The sequence below is a fragment of the Etheostoma cragini genome, chromosome 22 (assembly GCF_013103735.1).
Source record: "Etheostoma cragini isolate CJK2018 chromosome 22, CSU_Ecrag_1.0, whole genome shotgun sequence".
Classification (NCBI taxonomy): Eukaryota; Metazoa; Chordata; class Actinopteri; order Perciformes; family Percidae; genus Etheostoma; species Etheostoma cragini.
Genome location: NC_048428.1, coordinates 3522829 through 3538700, shown reverse-complemented (window position 1 = coordinate 3538700; position 15872 = coordinate 3522829). Strand labels below are relative to the sequence as shown.

General features: G+C 40.6%; 1 protein-coding gene across 6 annotated transcripts in view; it reads left to right on the top strand.

The window, feature by feature from the left end:
* Positions 1-15872, top strand: part of mpp7a (membrane protein, palmitoylated 7a (MAGUK p55 subfamily member 7)) — a 174276-nt gene that overhangs the window by 95322 nt on the left and 63082 nt on the right. For all 6 annotated transcript variants that reach the window (XM_034862844.1, XM_034862841.1, XM_034862845.1 and 3 more), the window contains exon 6: positions 4870-5001. In XM_034862844.1, coding sequence (XP_034718735.1) covers positions 4870-5001 — 132 coding nt within the window. The remainder of the gene's footprint in view (positions 1-4869; positions 5002-15872) is intronic.

Below are 15872 nucleotides of genomic sequence, written 5' to 3'. Positions count from 1 at the left end.
CCCCCCTCAGCAAGACTAATATTGACAGGGATGAAAGTGCCAATTATGATGGCCGGCTGTTTCCGTCGGCATGTGTAGAGGTAGGTGTGCGTTTGCAGACTTGCAGAATCTGTTTGAGTCAGGGTGGTACTTGCTGAGGTTCAAGGCTTAGGGAGGGCGGTTGTTAGTGTCAAATCCCAGCTGGGCTACAGCAGGGTCTCTACGGCAGAACGCACACAGCGGGGTCCTTCCCGCTTAGGCAAAGCAGTTAACCTGCACCAATTCAGCACCGCCAGCTAAAAATCGAGTAGTCTGGTGACAAGACTGGGGTGGGGCTTTAATGAGAGGCCAATGCCAGGAATGTACGAGCAGGTTTATTTAGTCAAGCTCAGTGATCTGTTTTTCTAAGATCCCTATTATGCCTAATGAACATAAACACACAAATCGAGAATGGACGAGATGCCTGCAAAACAAGGGTTTCGCTCCACTTCAGCTTTCTTTAAGTCTCTCACTGTCCTTCCTACTCAGCTGCAGGCCTGTACAAGTAAATAACTCTTGATTTCATTAGGCTGCTAATCCACCGACACTGAGGCATAACAAGACCTACTGACTCGTATGAACTCCATACAAAGACCTCTATGTGTAAAACATGTGTACCTGTGTAGTTGTACTCACATGTCAACGGTCACCAGCCAGTGCATGTGCCATGTGCTGTCTATTAGCATACAGCTGTTATTGCTATTTCCTAGCGAGCTTTTACAAGGTATTAGCTGTGGCTCTGTTATAGGTTGTTAGGCACGCTCTTAGGGGAGAATGTGGTGGCAGTGCCAGATTGAAGGAAGTGCCATTGATGAGAAGACACTCACAGGTCAGGATATTAGGCCTGAGGAGTAGAGTTTAGAGGAAACAGCAACTGGCAGGTTAATGGAGAAAATGGGGAGGGTTCTCTTAGTAATGTTTGTTTTACTCTGTGTTGTACAATTTTACACTATAAGCTTCCAATCTAAAACTAATTGTTCATGTGTTCAACGATTAAACATCGGCTCTATGACATATCAGAATGTAGAGGAAAGAAACACATTTCAATTTCCCGAAGCCCGAGACATGTTAAATCAGTCCATAATCCAACAGTTTTCAGTTTGCTGTGATATAAAACAGAGAAAAGCAGCAAATTGTCACATCAGACAAGCTTGATCCAGTAAATATTTGCTATTTGATTGATATTTTTGCCTGATTTTTGACTTGAACAGTTGAGTTTTATTTATTTGCACAGCTCAAAATGAAACAATGTGTGGGAAGAGAAACTAAATTGTTGCAAAATCACTGTAGATTAAATTTGCGTCAATGGATTGATTGACAAATTGTTTCAGCGCGACTCCAATTTTATTCCAGGGACTAATTCTGCACAGTGTCAGTGTCAACACTGTAGTTTTGCTTCGCGGGCACCATGCCCACTTGGGTGTCCCACCCTGCTGAGAGGCTGATGGACACCTGGCTGACCCACATGTTGTCACGACCCAAAACAAGTGCTGTGACTGACAGTCAGACATCCTAAAGGGAGCCACAACACCACATGTATCCAAACTCAAATTCAAAAAATCTCTGTTTCTCCGGGTTTTCTGTCACGGCACAGGCTGGTTTTTATCCAAGGATGTTTTCAGAAAAAACTTGATACAATGGAAAATTAAAATAATATTACTTATACCCCTTGTGGGGAAGAAAATAGAGGAAAAGAAGGTAAAAACCCAGAAAAGAGTCGGTAGCATTCTTCTGCAAATATTTGCCCTGTGATCTTTTATCCAGCCCTGAGTGGGGTGCTACTTTCATTCACTGGCTATTGCTCTTTTTATAAAGTCATGTATGTTCACATGTGGTGCTGAACCACAGAAAGCAACATTTGATTGGATTTGATTTATTTATTGTATTAAGAATTCACAATAAAAAAGTCCAGGACTTGTTTCCATTGTAGTCCTCAACTCATAACATCAGGGCAAGACAAGACACTTACAAAATGTGTAATAAACATTGACAAAATATAACATATAACTTAAATTAATTAAAAAAAAAATGACATTTTGCCTTTTGTTCCGTTACGCAACCCTCTTTAATAACAATAACGATCTAATGTATTCCATTGAAGGGGCGGCTGTGGCTCAGTGGTAGAGCGGTTGCCTGCCAATTGGAAGGTTGTTAGTTCAATCCCTGGCCCTGCAGTCCCATGTCGAAGTGTCCTTGGGCAAGACACTGAACCCAGAGTTTCCCCCGATGCTGCGCATCAGAGTGTGAGTGTTTATCTGATGAGCAGGTCGCACTTTGTGTGTGTGAATGGTGAATGGTTCCTGTACTATGTAAAAGCTCTTTCAGTAGTAGTTAAGACTAGAAAAGCGCTATATAAATACAGCACATTTACATTTAACTGCTCCTAAATAGGCAAAGGTTCCTTTGCCTAATGTTGTCTTAAATCTGTGTGTCCTTTACCTTAGTTATAAGGCACAACAAAACCAAACTATATTTAATAGATCATGGTCAGTCTTGATACAGTAACACAAAACTCAACAGTGAGCAAGATGAGCTCAACAAGTTGTGATCTACCAATATGAGACCTATAGCCCAAGTTCAGAATTACTCATATTAAATAATTCTGTGCGGTTTGCAGCCTCCCTTTAATTCGGTTTGTTAGGCCTTCAAACAAGGAAGTACATGCACATTGAAAATGATTTAAAATTAAGGCATGTGCTAAAATGATCATTGTTGACGGAAGAATTTTAGAATTTCTGGCTAAAAACTTTGTGACTTTACTCATTACCTTGTTGGCCATATTCCTGCCATCCAAGTTGTTTTCTAGGATGCAACCCATGTATTTTACTGACACTTTTGCACTTACCACAACAAAACATTAATGGTTTTATCACTACATTGTGGAGACTGCAACTGCAAACTCTCCATCCATACCTTAACCCCGTGCTATGAACATAATATGATAAATCAAGCACAGGTTTGGGATCCCATTCAGTTTGCTTTTGTTGTCCTCATCTGCAAACAGTTTTGGTTTCCTGCGTTCCAAGAGAATATTTCAATACTATCATGAGCATCACTAGACATGCAATACAACAGAAAGTGTTTATGTACAGTGCAGATATAACCCAGGAACACATTTTTAAGCCTCTTCTGAGAAATGAACAAACTGATGCTGGGAACATTTTGTAAAACAAAACAAAAATGTGTGAAAGCTAAAACTGAAGAAGAGCAAACAAGAAAAAGAGCGCATTATTGGCAATTGAGAGTTTGGACAGGAGGACCAAGAAATTTGTGGAGGAAATTGATAATGAAAAAAATAAAAGTTTTTTCTTGGAATATCTGTCCGTTCTTTTCCATTTAGTTTTTTTTTTTTCTTCAATTTCCAGTTACTTGTGTTGCTATATCCATGGCTTATTATAACTTTCTACTGATCACCTGTTATCTGCTTCAACAAAGTCCGACAGGTAAAGAGACACAGTCAGATGATCAGACAGGTTGATAAAATCAGCAGTTTAGCCAGATTATTTAAACCAGCGAGTTAGGATCATTATTTATATTTTTACATGTAAATAATATTACTGTAGTCACAGTGTTATATACCCCCAACTGCTCGGGGGGCCTTTTCATGGGCATCCCCCACACTCTGACATCTCTCCATTAGTGCATGTATAGGTACTGAGCATGTTTGTGTAATTCAGGCCTGTGAGTAATAACAACAGAGTGAAAATTGTAATTTCCCCTTGCAGAATTAATAAAGTATACATTATTATTCAGATATGAATAATTACCAAAACTACAAAAGAAAGAACCAGGTAATGAAACCAGAAGACTCTTTAAGGTCTCGACTAAGGGAATACATAGACACAAGTCATCTCAAGTGTGTGTGTGTGTGTGTGTGTGTTTGGATGTGTGTTGGTCAGCCTGTCTCTCAGTGGATCCTGGCCACAGAGCTCTAGCTGTGTCTCCTCCTCCCATCTGCTCCCAGTTAGCAACATCTTGAACACTGTACTGCAGCATGCTCCCATGCCATAAAACACACTGCTCCTCTTCTCACCATGTCCTTCTCTCTCTCTCTCTCTCTCTCTCTCTCTCTCTATATATATATATATATATATATATATATATATATATATATATATATATATATATATATATACACACCTTTGTCTGGGACATGGAATGGAAGATGTTTTTCTAACTTTTCTCTCCCCTCAACCACGGAAAAAGCAGCACGCGTCCAGCTGTATCTTGGTCCGGACATGGAGCCGTTAAATAGTTTGAAAAGTGAACGTCTCAGTGGCATCATTCTTGTCTGCGTCCCGTCTCTTTTTAATGTCTGCTTGTGAACGTGTGAAATATCTGAGGCGACTGAGAACTTCATTACTTTGAGCCTGCCGCCAAACAGTGCGACGCATCGCTTCTCTGAGTGTTCACCACCTTGCCCTTGAAAAGCACTGGTCCTGAAAAATGATGGCCAAGGTTGCCCCACATTCTTATGTGCAGTGTCTCTCGGGAGCAATGGTGCAGGACGGGTCCTGGTTGCCTTTATTCAGAAAGATGTATGGTAGGAGAGCATGGGCCTAATGACAATTAACGCAAGTAGCTACAAGTTCTGGCTCTGAACACGTTTAAATCCATCACCTAGCAATTGAGGGAGAAAACCCAATTCATAACCATACTCCCTGCAGTTTCTGCATTTTCTCCATCCTGCTCAAGAAAGAAATGATGGAATAAACTCTCTTAACATGTACTGCAACACTTTATTTGGCTAATTAGACAGAGGTAAAGCTAAGGTCTTAATGGTTTCACTGTTAACCTTCATCTCTTGTGTCTTTCCTTCCACCTATTCCTCTATCCCTCTCCTTCCTCTAGGGCCTTCTGTCGGTCCATGACACTATTGCCCAGAAGAGTTACGACCCTGAACTACCTCCGCTGCCTGAAGACATTGACGACGATGAGGATTCTGTGAAAATCATAAGACTGGTCAAAAACAAGGAACCTCTTGTAAGTAACTTTGTCAGTCATCTTGACAAATTACGTGTTTGAGCTGTACATAGTGGTTTTCCGCAGTTTCCAGATGTGTGAAAGATGGTTTTAGGAAGTTAAAAGATTCAAGATTTCTTTAGTTGTTTTTCCACAGTACACTGTAGTACAAAATTACGTGCAAAGTTCACAACTTGGAAAAAAATACAGCACAGAAACTATTAAAAACACCGTAGAAATGTCAAGATATTAGCTATATACATGAAAATAAATAAATACTTATATGGGTGTAATATGGGTGTGCAGAGCCTGTATAATGATAGATATAAATATACCAAGTCTAGATATATACAGTTGGGAGTATAAATATCCAGATGTAAAAAACGTGCGGTAGAGAATAAGATGCAGTTAGAACAGATACTAAGGTGCATTCAAACTGATAATTATGTACATTAATATTCACATTAGTCCAATTGATTGGTCTGTTTTAGTGGGTTTCATTGTTCAGTAGTCTGACAGCAGTGGGGAAGAAGCTATTTTTGGACCTTGCAGTCCCTGTTCTCAGACTGCGGTACCTCCTGCCAGAGGCGAGGTGGCCAGGGTGGGGTCTTTGATGATGCCCTTTGCTAACAAAGACCAACACAAATTGCGTCTTTGGGGGCTTCCCAGTGGCCTGGGTGTAAAGGCACCAACCATTGGCAGCAACATCCCCAGATGAAATTAAGATGGACCTTTTGTTGCATGTTATTCTCTAATGTAGGTATAAAAATACTTCAACAGTATGTCTCCAAACTGAATGTATCATCATTTTCTTTTTTACTTTTGTATTTGTTGTTAACATCCTTTATGTCTTGAAAATCGCGGCTTTGTTTGCTAATCCATGAGTTTTTGAATACCTCTTGTACCAAAGCAGCATCCACACCACAAATCAGGCCAATACCATACATGCTTTTGAGGTACTTGCATGTGGGAATCCAAACCACAACCTTGAAGTTGTAAGTCCACCAAATCCAACCACAATTACCCTGCACTTGGCCATGAGTATTTTCAGCCAGTCTAGGCTTGGTGTCTGCAACAGCTTCCTTTTCTATCCTGGTCAGTGTTGCTCTCTCATTTTAACATGCTTCTCACGTCCATTCTCTTTAGACATTGTCCCAGACATCAGCAACCACCCGTCTCTTACGGCCTCGGGCCCCAACTCTACGGCAGCGCTTTCTTGGCCCGTAATCTTGTTTTCACTCCACCCCTCGACCCATTGTATGTTTGTGTTGTCTGATAGCTGCCATTCCAGTCATCTCCCTGCTCTGTTTTTTCTTTTTTTCCAGCTCTTTTGCACGATTATTTTTGTTTTGCAATTGTAGTGATACACTTGACTAACCTCAGTGTCCTGCAACACATATTGCACTACTCGTGCCCTCGATGGCCTGTCAAAGACTTCCATCTGTCATCGTAGCACTTTGTTGTGTGCTGAGGCCCCGCCCAACTTTGATCTCTGCCGGACGTTTTCTGGCCCCGGCTGCCTCTATTTTCCCTTTGTGGTTTTTGCCCTGACCACCGTCTTGGCTCCAGGCCGGCGCACTTCTCTTACCACACCCCGGGGGAAGGAGTACACACCTAAGCCATTTTTGGGTTTCTGCCTGTTGCATGTTCTGTGGAGTTGCTGAACGTAATAATGTGGCTTGGAGGAATTCTCGTTCTCCCTCTCGACCCACATTGTCGCGGGCGCTTCCTGCGTTGGCCTCTCCAGATGTGATCCAACATCCACTGATGTTGGATCACATTCCCTGAAACCGTAATGTAATTTACACCCGATTTGGTCAGCTTAATCATCAAGCCGGTGTTATTCCATTACACAACTTGATTCTTTTTTGTCGCAGTGATTTGGCTCTTGAGAACATCTAAAACACACATTTACGATGTGTGATGTTGCGTGTTACAATATTGAAGGTGTTATGTAGAATATGTATTTTTTGTGAAATAGTGGCTCACTCTCAGTTTATAGGTTAAGGGTGCACACTGGTTATTGGGTTTTAAGTGTTCTTTTAGGGGTCAACATTAGGTTAGTTTTATAAGTACTCCACCAATTTAAAAGAGGTTTCATTTATTGTGGCTCTTTAAATGCAACATATCATCAGTATCACTGCAATATTGTTGCACTGGCAGCTTTTTTTTCTACCAGTAAATTTAATTCACTCCCTACAGGCTTTGATGCATAAACAGGTTACACAATTAGATTAATAGCAGGAAATCAAGTCATAATAACTCCCAACTTGCATTAGACAACACATTTTATTCACGAATGTAACTGCCACTAAATTTGACAGTACAACTAATTGTACAGCAGTGAGAAGACAAATCAAACCATTCAGTGAGATACACGTTGGAGAAATTGGAAGCAAGTGTCAACCCACGGCTGTAGAGGCGTTTGGTCCCTGTAAGTCTTAGCTGCCCTCTCGCTGCCCATTTGACCCACAGGGCACAACTGGTGCCCATAATCTCCTGTGGTTATAATTTAGACTTGACCGTGGTGTGGACAGCAGTAGGATTCTTTTGCAGGGCATAGTTTGTCTGTGTATGCATGACAGAAAGCAATGAATACTAAAATGATCCAATTGTGGAACCTCAGAGAAAGACTTTCATTAGGGGCGAGAAGCAGCGTCTTGTATTTTCGGACTATAATAAATATTCCTACCATTAAAACTGCCTTCACATCCATTATGCAAATCAAGACACTTTGCACTTAGGTCCAGTCCTGTGCTAAACTTCCTCAACAGGCTTGGTGGGCTATTAATCCTAAAGGTGGCTACAGCAACTGTCTAAAGTTTAACATTTTGAAAATGTATAATATATCAGTCCTACATACTAGCACTTTTCAACTTTTACTAAAATGTAAGCCCAGATGAGCAGAAATGATCATATGCTTTGAGCTTGCGTCGCTCTGTTTTTTTTCTTCTCCAAAACCTGTAAAACTAATTAAACCTAGCTCCTTCCACAGTTTGTTCATTGACACCAAATTGCTCCACTGCATCTTCAGACTCTCCAACACAAACGATCCAGCCAGATTTTTTAATTTTCCAAAACTAAGCCCAAAATGAAACCCAAATTTTTGCTTAATAAATCTGCAATGTTCATGAAAATAAATGACAGAAATGAAATGAAATTTCTGAGTTTTAGCTCAGAATTTTGGGCAACATTTACACAAAGATACTCTTTTATCCTCATGTAAGCTATTGCAGTCGCTGGAAATACAGCGTCTTCAGTTTTGTCACTTATGGAGCAATCAATCTTTGTAAAAAAAAAAAGGAATTACAGAAATCTCTGTTTTACTACTACTAGGTTGAAATCTGCTTGTACTGTACAAGCAACATTTAGTTAAATTGCCTCAAAGTAAAGTGTGAAGCTGTCTCAGGTGTCTTACCTGCATAGCTTGACCTTGGTGTCTGAGGGTGGGAGTTTGAGCCTCGGTTGGTACAGAACAAACATGCCGATGCATCCTCATGAATTATGCTGTTTGGATCAAAGACTTTAATATTCAACAATATTTGTATTCCTCATTCTTCTTTTTCTTTTTTCTCAAAATGCCCTGCCCTGACTCACAGCTGCGCAACAGCTATAATTCTATTGGCACGTATCAAGACACCTTTGGTCAGAAACTATAACTCTTCTCTGTCTTGTGACCACTAAAGAATGAATGTGTCCAACGAGAGAGTAAGACAAGTTGCGAGTTGCATTCATCATATGGTTCCTGTGGGAATAGAGCAAAGCGCTGTAATAATATAAATTTGCAAAAAGGAATTACGTGGCACTTCTACAGTATTTATATTACTATGCAGCTAAAGGCCCTTTCACACCAAATTTGTGCTCTGTAATTTGTCAGGTCCATGCACATTAACTTTTCACACCTCACTTGCAAATATTTTCAAATAAGATTTGCAGTAGAGAAGAGTTAAACCCTATTTCATTCAACTCCACGGCTTTAACGTATGTCTTCTCATTCTTTTTTTGTTGCTGCTGCCAGTTAGCATCATGTTTTTTTCTTTGAAATAAAAACGTTTGTACAGCATTTTAGCCTTAAGTTAAAACTCAAGAGTGTACACTAGCACCGCCATATGTTCACTTCTGAATCTGCTTGTCACACAACTTCTAGTTAATGAAAATTATTGTTTGTTACATCAACGTATACATACTACATACTAGAGACAGTCCAATACCCTTTTTTTGCTTCTCTATTCCGATACCTGCTATATGCTCCAGCTAAACAGCTCCTTACTCTTTAAAACCACACATGCATTAAACTGCTGGCATGGCATTGACAAACAAACATTTTTCACTCATAGAGAAAACGCCCTGATAGTCCTTGTTACTTTTGTGGAGGTGAAGTTACTCTGTTTTTGGAACCTCTATTTACGTAATAATTTTAAGGTTTTACCTCTGGCCCCTTAACAATTGCCATCCTGTACATCTTTAAAGGGAAACTGACCCTAATGTAGAGTTAGATCGTTTATTAAGGAAACAGCCAGCGGCTCAGATGCTCACAGTGAAGTAGCAGCCAATCTACTAACCAATAAAAAAAAAACTCTAATTGCACAGGGTCCTCATTCACTGCCGCACCAAATTGATTTGGATGTGCCCTTTAACTCGCAATTTCATACAATCAGCCTGAAATTCTCAAACTTGACATCATAACAACGCGGCTGTACAATATCCTATTTCCTTTCCGTCTCTCCTTACATTGCTCTCCTTTATTTTCTTGTTCACTTTTTTTGCTGTCTACCTTTGTCTCATTCTACAGTTCTGGTTATTGTGAGGACTGGGCTGCAGCTAGCACGCAGGCCCCTTTTCTTGTGACTCATCCATTAAGTTAATTGTGATTAGTTGAGTGGATTGTATTCAGTAGCTCTGATTAATTTCTATCATTTCTCACAGCGTGACTTCATGCCACATTTTGATGAAACTGTAAAAACTCAATCTTCCAGGACAAACTCCCTCTTCTTTGTCTTCCTCCTTTTTCTGTTGTACTCCGTGCTCTCCCGTTGCTCTCCAAAACCGACAGATTTATTAGCTCAAATGTCGAGACAATGAAATAATTGGGTTTGGAGAGCGATAAAAACATGTGCACGCATACAGAAACATCAGCTCAGTCATGTCTTTATATTAGAAGAATGTGTTGTTTTGGAAAAGTTTTGGTGGGGGGCTAAATTTGAGTGTTAAGGGGGTTGCGTCAGTGCTGAGTATGTGTATGATATACTTGTGAAGTTTGCTTCTGGTGATAAAGGGCTTGAGTGCAGACTGACTAATAGGACAAAAACTTGGAGGAAGCTAAAATGCACTGGTGTTACGCAACTCATGTGCCCCAGCCAAAAAAAAAGGATCCAGGAGCTGTGATGATCGAGAGAGGCCTAAAACACGATCTCTGTCCAGTTTAAAAATGTAAATAGTTTTACAAATTTCATTGTTGTTAATGAAGCCTTGAATCACCTATTTTGCTAGATTTAAGTGTCATTTTCTCGGTACTCGTGAAGTGATTTGACTGTTTGTAATCATAGTATGAATTACTTGCTAAAGAACTTGACATTTTGTGCTGTTGAGGCGCTGCAGCGTCTACCAAAGCATTCTGGAAAGTTTGAATCATCACACACACACACACAAAATGCAATAAGTTGCAAAAGACAACTATGAGCAACTTTGAGCTACCTAGAAGGTACACCACAGCTGCTCGGGGTGACCATCGGTATGATGTGAGAACGTTAGCGGCTGACAAGCCTGCTGTGGCCGGCTCTGTTTTCCCCATTTGGATGTTCTGAGTCCAGTGATGCAGATGTAAGTAGCAGACTTGGAGTTGCTCGGCGTGCATGCCCTGCTGTGTTTGCGTTCGTTTTATACATCACTTAACGGCTAGCTCAATGCCACTCAGTCGGTGTTGGCTCTCATTGCTGTCAGAGTACCGTTCATTCACTTCTCCCACTCAGTTCATTAGGGTTGAAACCGCGAAGCGGTAGAACCCTTCTATATTTGTCTGTTTTAGTTATTATTACTATTATTAAATTTATTATTCGTTGTCTGCTGCGCCGACTCAAATTCCCGTGAGCTGGAATGAGCTAGAAACATAAAACTTGGGGGAATAACTGGAAATGGTGTGCATGTGCTTCTATAGAAATGTGAACCCAATCGGCCACATGGTGGCGCTGTAATTAAGGCTTCAAAATGCAAACTTTGAAAGGCCGTTCCCCCCACACCATAACTCCGATTGACTTGAAATTGCTCACACAGGTGCAGCTTAATGTGCTATATCAAAAAGAACTCAAGGACCATTAAGGTCCACCTAGAAAAATGATTACGCCATTTTGAAAAAACACTTTTTTGAGATCTCCTCCTACACCACAGGTCCGATTGCAACCAAATTTTGAGTGAATCATCAATGGATCAAGCTTATTAAAGTTTAAAGCATGTCCAATTACTTTTCAAGTTATTGATGAATGATTGAATGAACTTTAAAAGGGGCGTGGCTCTGGACATAAATAAACACAAATCAGTAACCGTAGGGCCCATCATCACAAAACTCACAGGGTATGTTCAGATAAGTGCCCCAGATATACCCAGACAGTTTCACAGTATATACATACACCACTAGTACCCTAACCCACAAAACTCACAGAGTATGTTCAGGTAAGTGCCCCAGATATGCCCAGACAGTTTTATATACATACGCCACCAGGGGGCAATACAACCACAAAAGGTGAGTGGCATTACAAACATTACAAACAAATGCAAACAAACTGCATGTGATATAGCGCAAATCAGGTTATAAATGACTAAATGTTTGTCCAATTAACACAAAACTTCCAGGAAATTTCTTCATAATTACCTCACACACACACTGCAAGTCTCATTCAAATTGACCACTAGGGGGTGCTTTAAATGCACAATAACTGGATGTGAAATGACACAAATCAAGGTGTGAGCTCGGATTTGCAGCTTGCGGCTTTATTAGCAATTGTTTTTTGTGTTGGTCATCTGCTTTTCTCAAATAGCTGTGAGCTGGACTGAGCTACATATCACACTGAATTGAAAATAAATGTTTCTGACAAATAAGTTGTAGGCATTTTAAACAAAGTGCTCTGTTTGTCCAATTGTTACAAAGATTGCAGGACATGTTTTATAACGACATTTGACCACATGGGTGAAATTACTTTGAAGTCGCTATTGGAAAAAAAAGGGTTTAAACCCACGAATCGCTGCTTACGGTTATATTCTTTAGTTGTCCTCCTACTAGCACACAATCTTCCTCTTTCCCCAAGTTGCTTTTGCTTCAAGTCTCCCAAGTAATTTCTTTCATCTGGTTTTGCTATAATACCCATTGGAATGCATTTCACTGCTACAAGTAAAGAGTCATCCCTTCTCACTCTGCAGTATTTAAACTGACACCTGTTGTTCATGAGTATAGATTTATAGATCCAGATATCCACATTTCTGTTTAGTAATTGTGAATAAAAATGTGCCCTCCATAAGTCCTTTTCTCACTTCTTCCATCCAAAGACATCATTAGCAGCCATAAAAGCTCTCCAGCAGCGAATGTGAAAGGATCAATGTCAGGCTCTATTACTCACCTTTAGGGTTGGGTAGCGAAACCCGGTGCCATATAACAACCGTAATCTACCAGACAGAATAACACGCAGATTTTGCTGCCTCATTTGGCCTCTTAAATGTCTGCACTGCCTTCTGGAGCTCCAAAGCAGACATTACAGGCAACAGAAGCATCAATATAAGTAGTTACCCTTACACTTAACGTTAACCTACTGTTAGCTAGTAGCTGGCATAAATATAGTTAAATGCTGAAAGCTAAAGGGTCCTGTAAGGAATCTGTTGTGTATTTTGGTCTACTATAACATCCGTAGTTGAAATGCACCTGATGGATTGTGGGTAACTTTAGCGTCCGTTGTAGGTGTTAGCACGTGCTGTGCTAATAAACAGGTAATATTCCGCCAGGGTCCGGGTTATCATTGTTATATTTAGTAACATGAAAAAGTTAAGAATATGACAAAAAGTGGCAATGAGGATATTTGCACCAATGCTTTGCTGTCCGCGACGGAGGAGTTTTATTCTGCCTTTCCTCTGCCGATGCATTCTGCTGACCTGGTGATAGTCGGCGGCTGGGTTCGCTGTGTGGGCCTAGGTATGTGCTTTGCAGCCAGCTAAGCAGGAAGGAGAAAACAGTGGAAAACCAACCAATACAAACTCAGAGTAACGCCGGGGTATTACAAGGAATTTTTCATCCAAGCTTCTGTTCATTACAGAACGCTTCAGGGTCTGTTTGTTGCAGCAAGTTAGCTGAGCACAGCAAATTTAATGATGATTTAAATGAATATTAAAAAATGAAGCAGCAAAGATGAAACGACTCACAGTGTGACCACGGAAATGGCAAAGCAAACGCACAGAAGCCATGTTTCCACTGTGGAAGATCCGGACACCTTGCTACTTAATGTAGGTGTAAATAGATGGACTGTCACAATTGTGGGAAACAATGCCTTACATGTAGAGCAGGCTGCAGAAATAAAAAGAGCAAAGACAAAAGCTCAAAGACTGAAATTAAAAATGACACTGTAAAGTACAATAATAAATAAATTTTCACACACTTAAGCACTGTAACGACAAAACAAGTGATTCCTCAGAGGAAGAGATGTTGACTATAAACACTGCAGGTAATGAAAGTGGAGGAAAGCTCAGAAGGCTTCAGGGCCAGGCAGCATTCTGTAAGTCGGAAGGACATTCTGTAAACATGCAGATAGACACAGGATGAAGGGCATCACTACTGTTGTATGAAATCTACAGAGAGTTCATGAAGCATCCCGATCCTCAGCAACTCAGAACCTCAGACAGTTTTAAGGGGTATACTGGACATCGAGTGACCATGAAAGGAAGGACTGAGGTTATTTTTATAACTGTAATGAAAAAGCTGCCAGTTTACATTAATTATTAATTTATTTATTATCCTGCTATAATGGGACATTCGTGGCTAAAGGAAATCCAACTTGACTGGCAAGACGTGAGAAAGCTGTCACACAGTTCTACTCTCCTGCAAGCCATACTGGAAAAGCATGAGGAGGTTTTTTTGTTGAGATGGGTTTGGTAGGATGAAAAAAATTACAGTGAAACGTGATAGTAAACCTGATACTTTTTATAAAAGTTTATAAAAGCAAGACCAAAGAAAGAAGGAGGAATTCAGACCTGTAGAAACTCCAAGGTAACATTAAATCCTGTGTTAACAGTGGAGCAGTATACCCTTCCTCTAAGTGATGACTTGTTTGCTGGACTGAGTGGGGTACAAAGATTCAGCAAAATCAACCTCAATCAGGCTTACTAACAAATGCATGTGTAAGAGCACGTGAAATACTGACTATTAATACACAGAAAGGACAGATAATGCAGATTGCCTTTTGGTATCACATTACCGAGCTATGGATCAAATCCTGAGTGCAGTGCTACCCAAACGATATCCTGTGCACTGGAGCAGATGCTAATTAGCAAATAGAAATGTTTGCGTTTTTCCAAGCATCTGTGGAATACTTGGGGCATTTGATTTATGTTAAGGGAACCACAGCCATTGTGGACGCACCGCCAACCCAAAACGTCAGCAAGCTAAGTCTTTCTTTGGACTTTTATGGAAGTTTCATTCCCAACCTGATATCACTACGAAAACTGTTTGCTACACCTTGAGAATGCATGGAAGTGGACGGCCAGCTGTCAGGAAGCTTTTTTAAAGGGCAAAAGATGCAATGACTACATCAGAGGTTCTAACCCACTTCAACCCATTGCTTCCGATTCAGCTTAGGGGTGGTGATCCCTTACATACCGCCAGAAATAAAACCATGCAAAGTCTAATTATGCTCAACTGGAACGAGGGGCTTTGAGCATTAAATGTGGAGTCAGAAAATGTCATCATTACTTGTACTGGAGAACGCTTACACTCCTTACAGACCACCAACTTCTCAGGAACATTCTCGGACCGTAAACTGGGATACCAGCTCTTGCTACACCCCTGCAGTTGGGCATTAGTGTTGTCAGGACACTCATATCCGACTCTAATTGCAACTCAGATGGTTTATTCAGAATGCAACTCCCGGTCACGAAGCCAGAGTCGAACACTATGGGCATTTTTTTACTACAGGCCGATGTAAAAAGCACCTGTTCCAGCTGTTCAGGTAAAAAAGGAGACCAGAAATGACGCTGTGTTGTCATCATGGACATAAATGTCAAGGGGCAACCTACTGATGTGTGATGATGCAAACGTAAAGCCCTTCTTTGGGTCAGAACTATCAATTCAGTCAGGATGTTTGCTGTGGGGGAGGAGAGTGACTATTCCCTTGTCACTCCAAACCAAAGTATTGCAGCAACTTCATGCGGTACATAGTGAAATAGTGAGGATGTAGGATATAGCGAGATGCTATTTTTGAAGCATAGACAAACAGATTAAAGAGATAACTAAAAGTTGTTCATCTTCAAACAATCTACTCAATCTAGTTAGTTTAGTGGTGGATTGGGTTGTTCAAAACAATCCACCACTAGCTCTTCTTCATCCCTGGGAGTTTCCACAGGAGCCATGGCATTGTGTGCACATTGATTTTGGAGGTTCATTCAAAGACAGAATGTTTCTTGTAGCTGTTGAAGCACACAGTAAATGGCTTGAAGTGGCTTTAATGAGGTCACCACAGAGAAGACAACAGAGAAGTTAGGAGAAATGCTTAGTTGTTTGGGTTTCCTACTTCAAGCTCATGAAGTGCAACACATTACGTCATCTCCATACCATCCTGCAGCAAACGGCCTTGCAGAAAACTACCGCAACAGTCTACATGCAACAACAAAGATATCTCCTGCCAGCCTGATGTTTAAGAGAT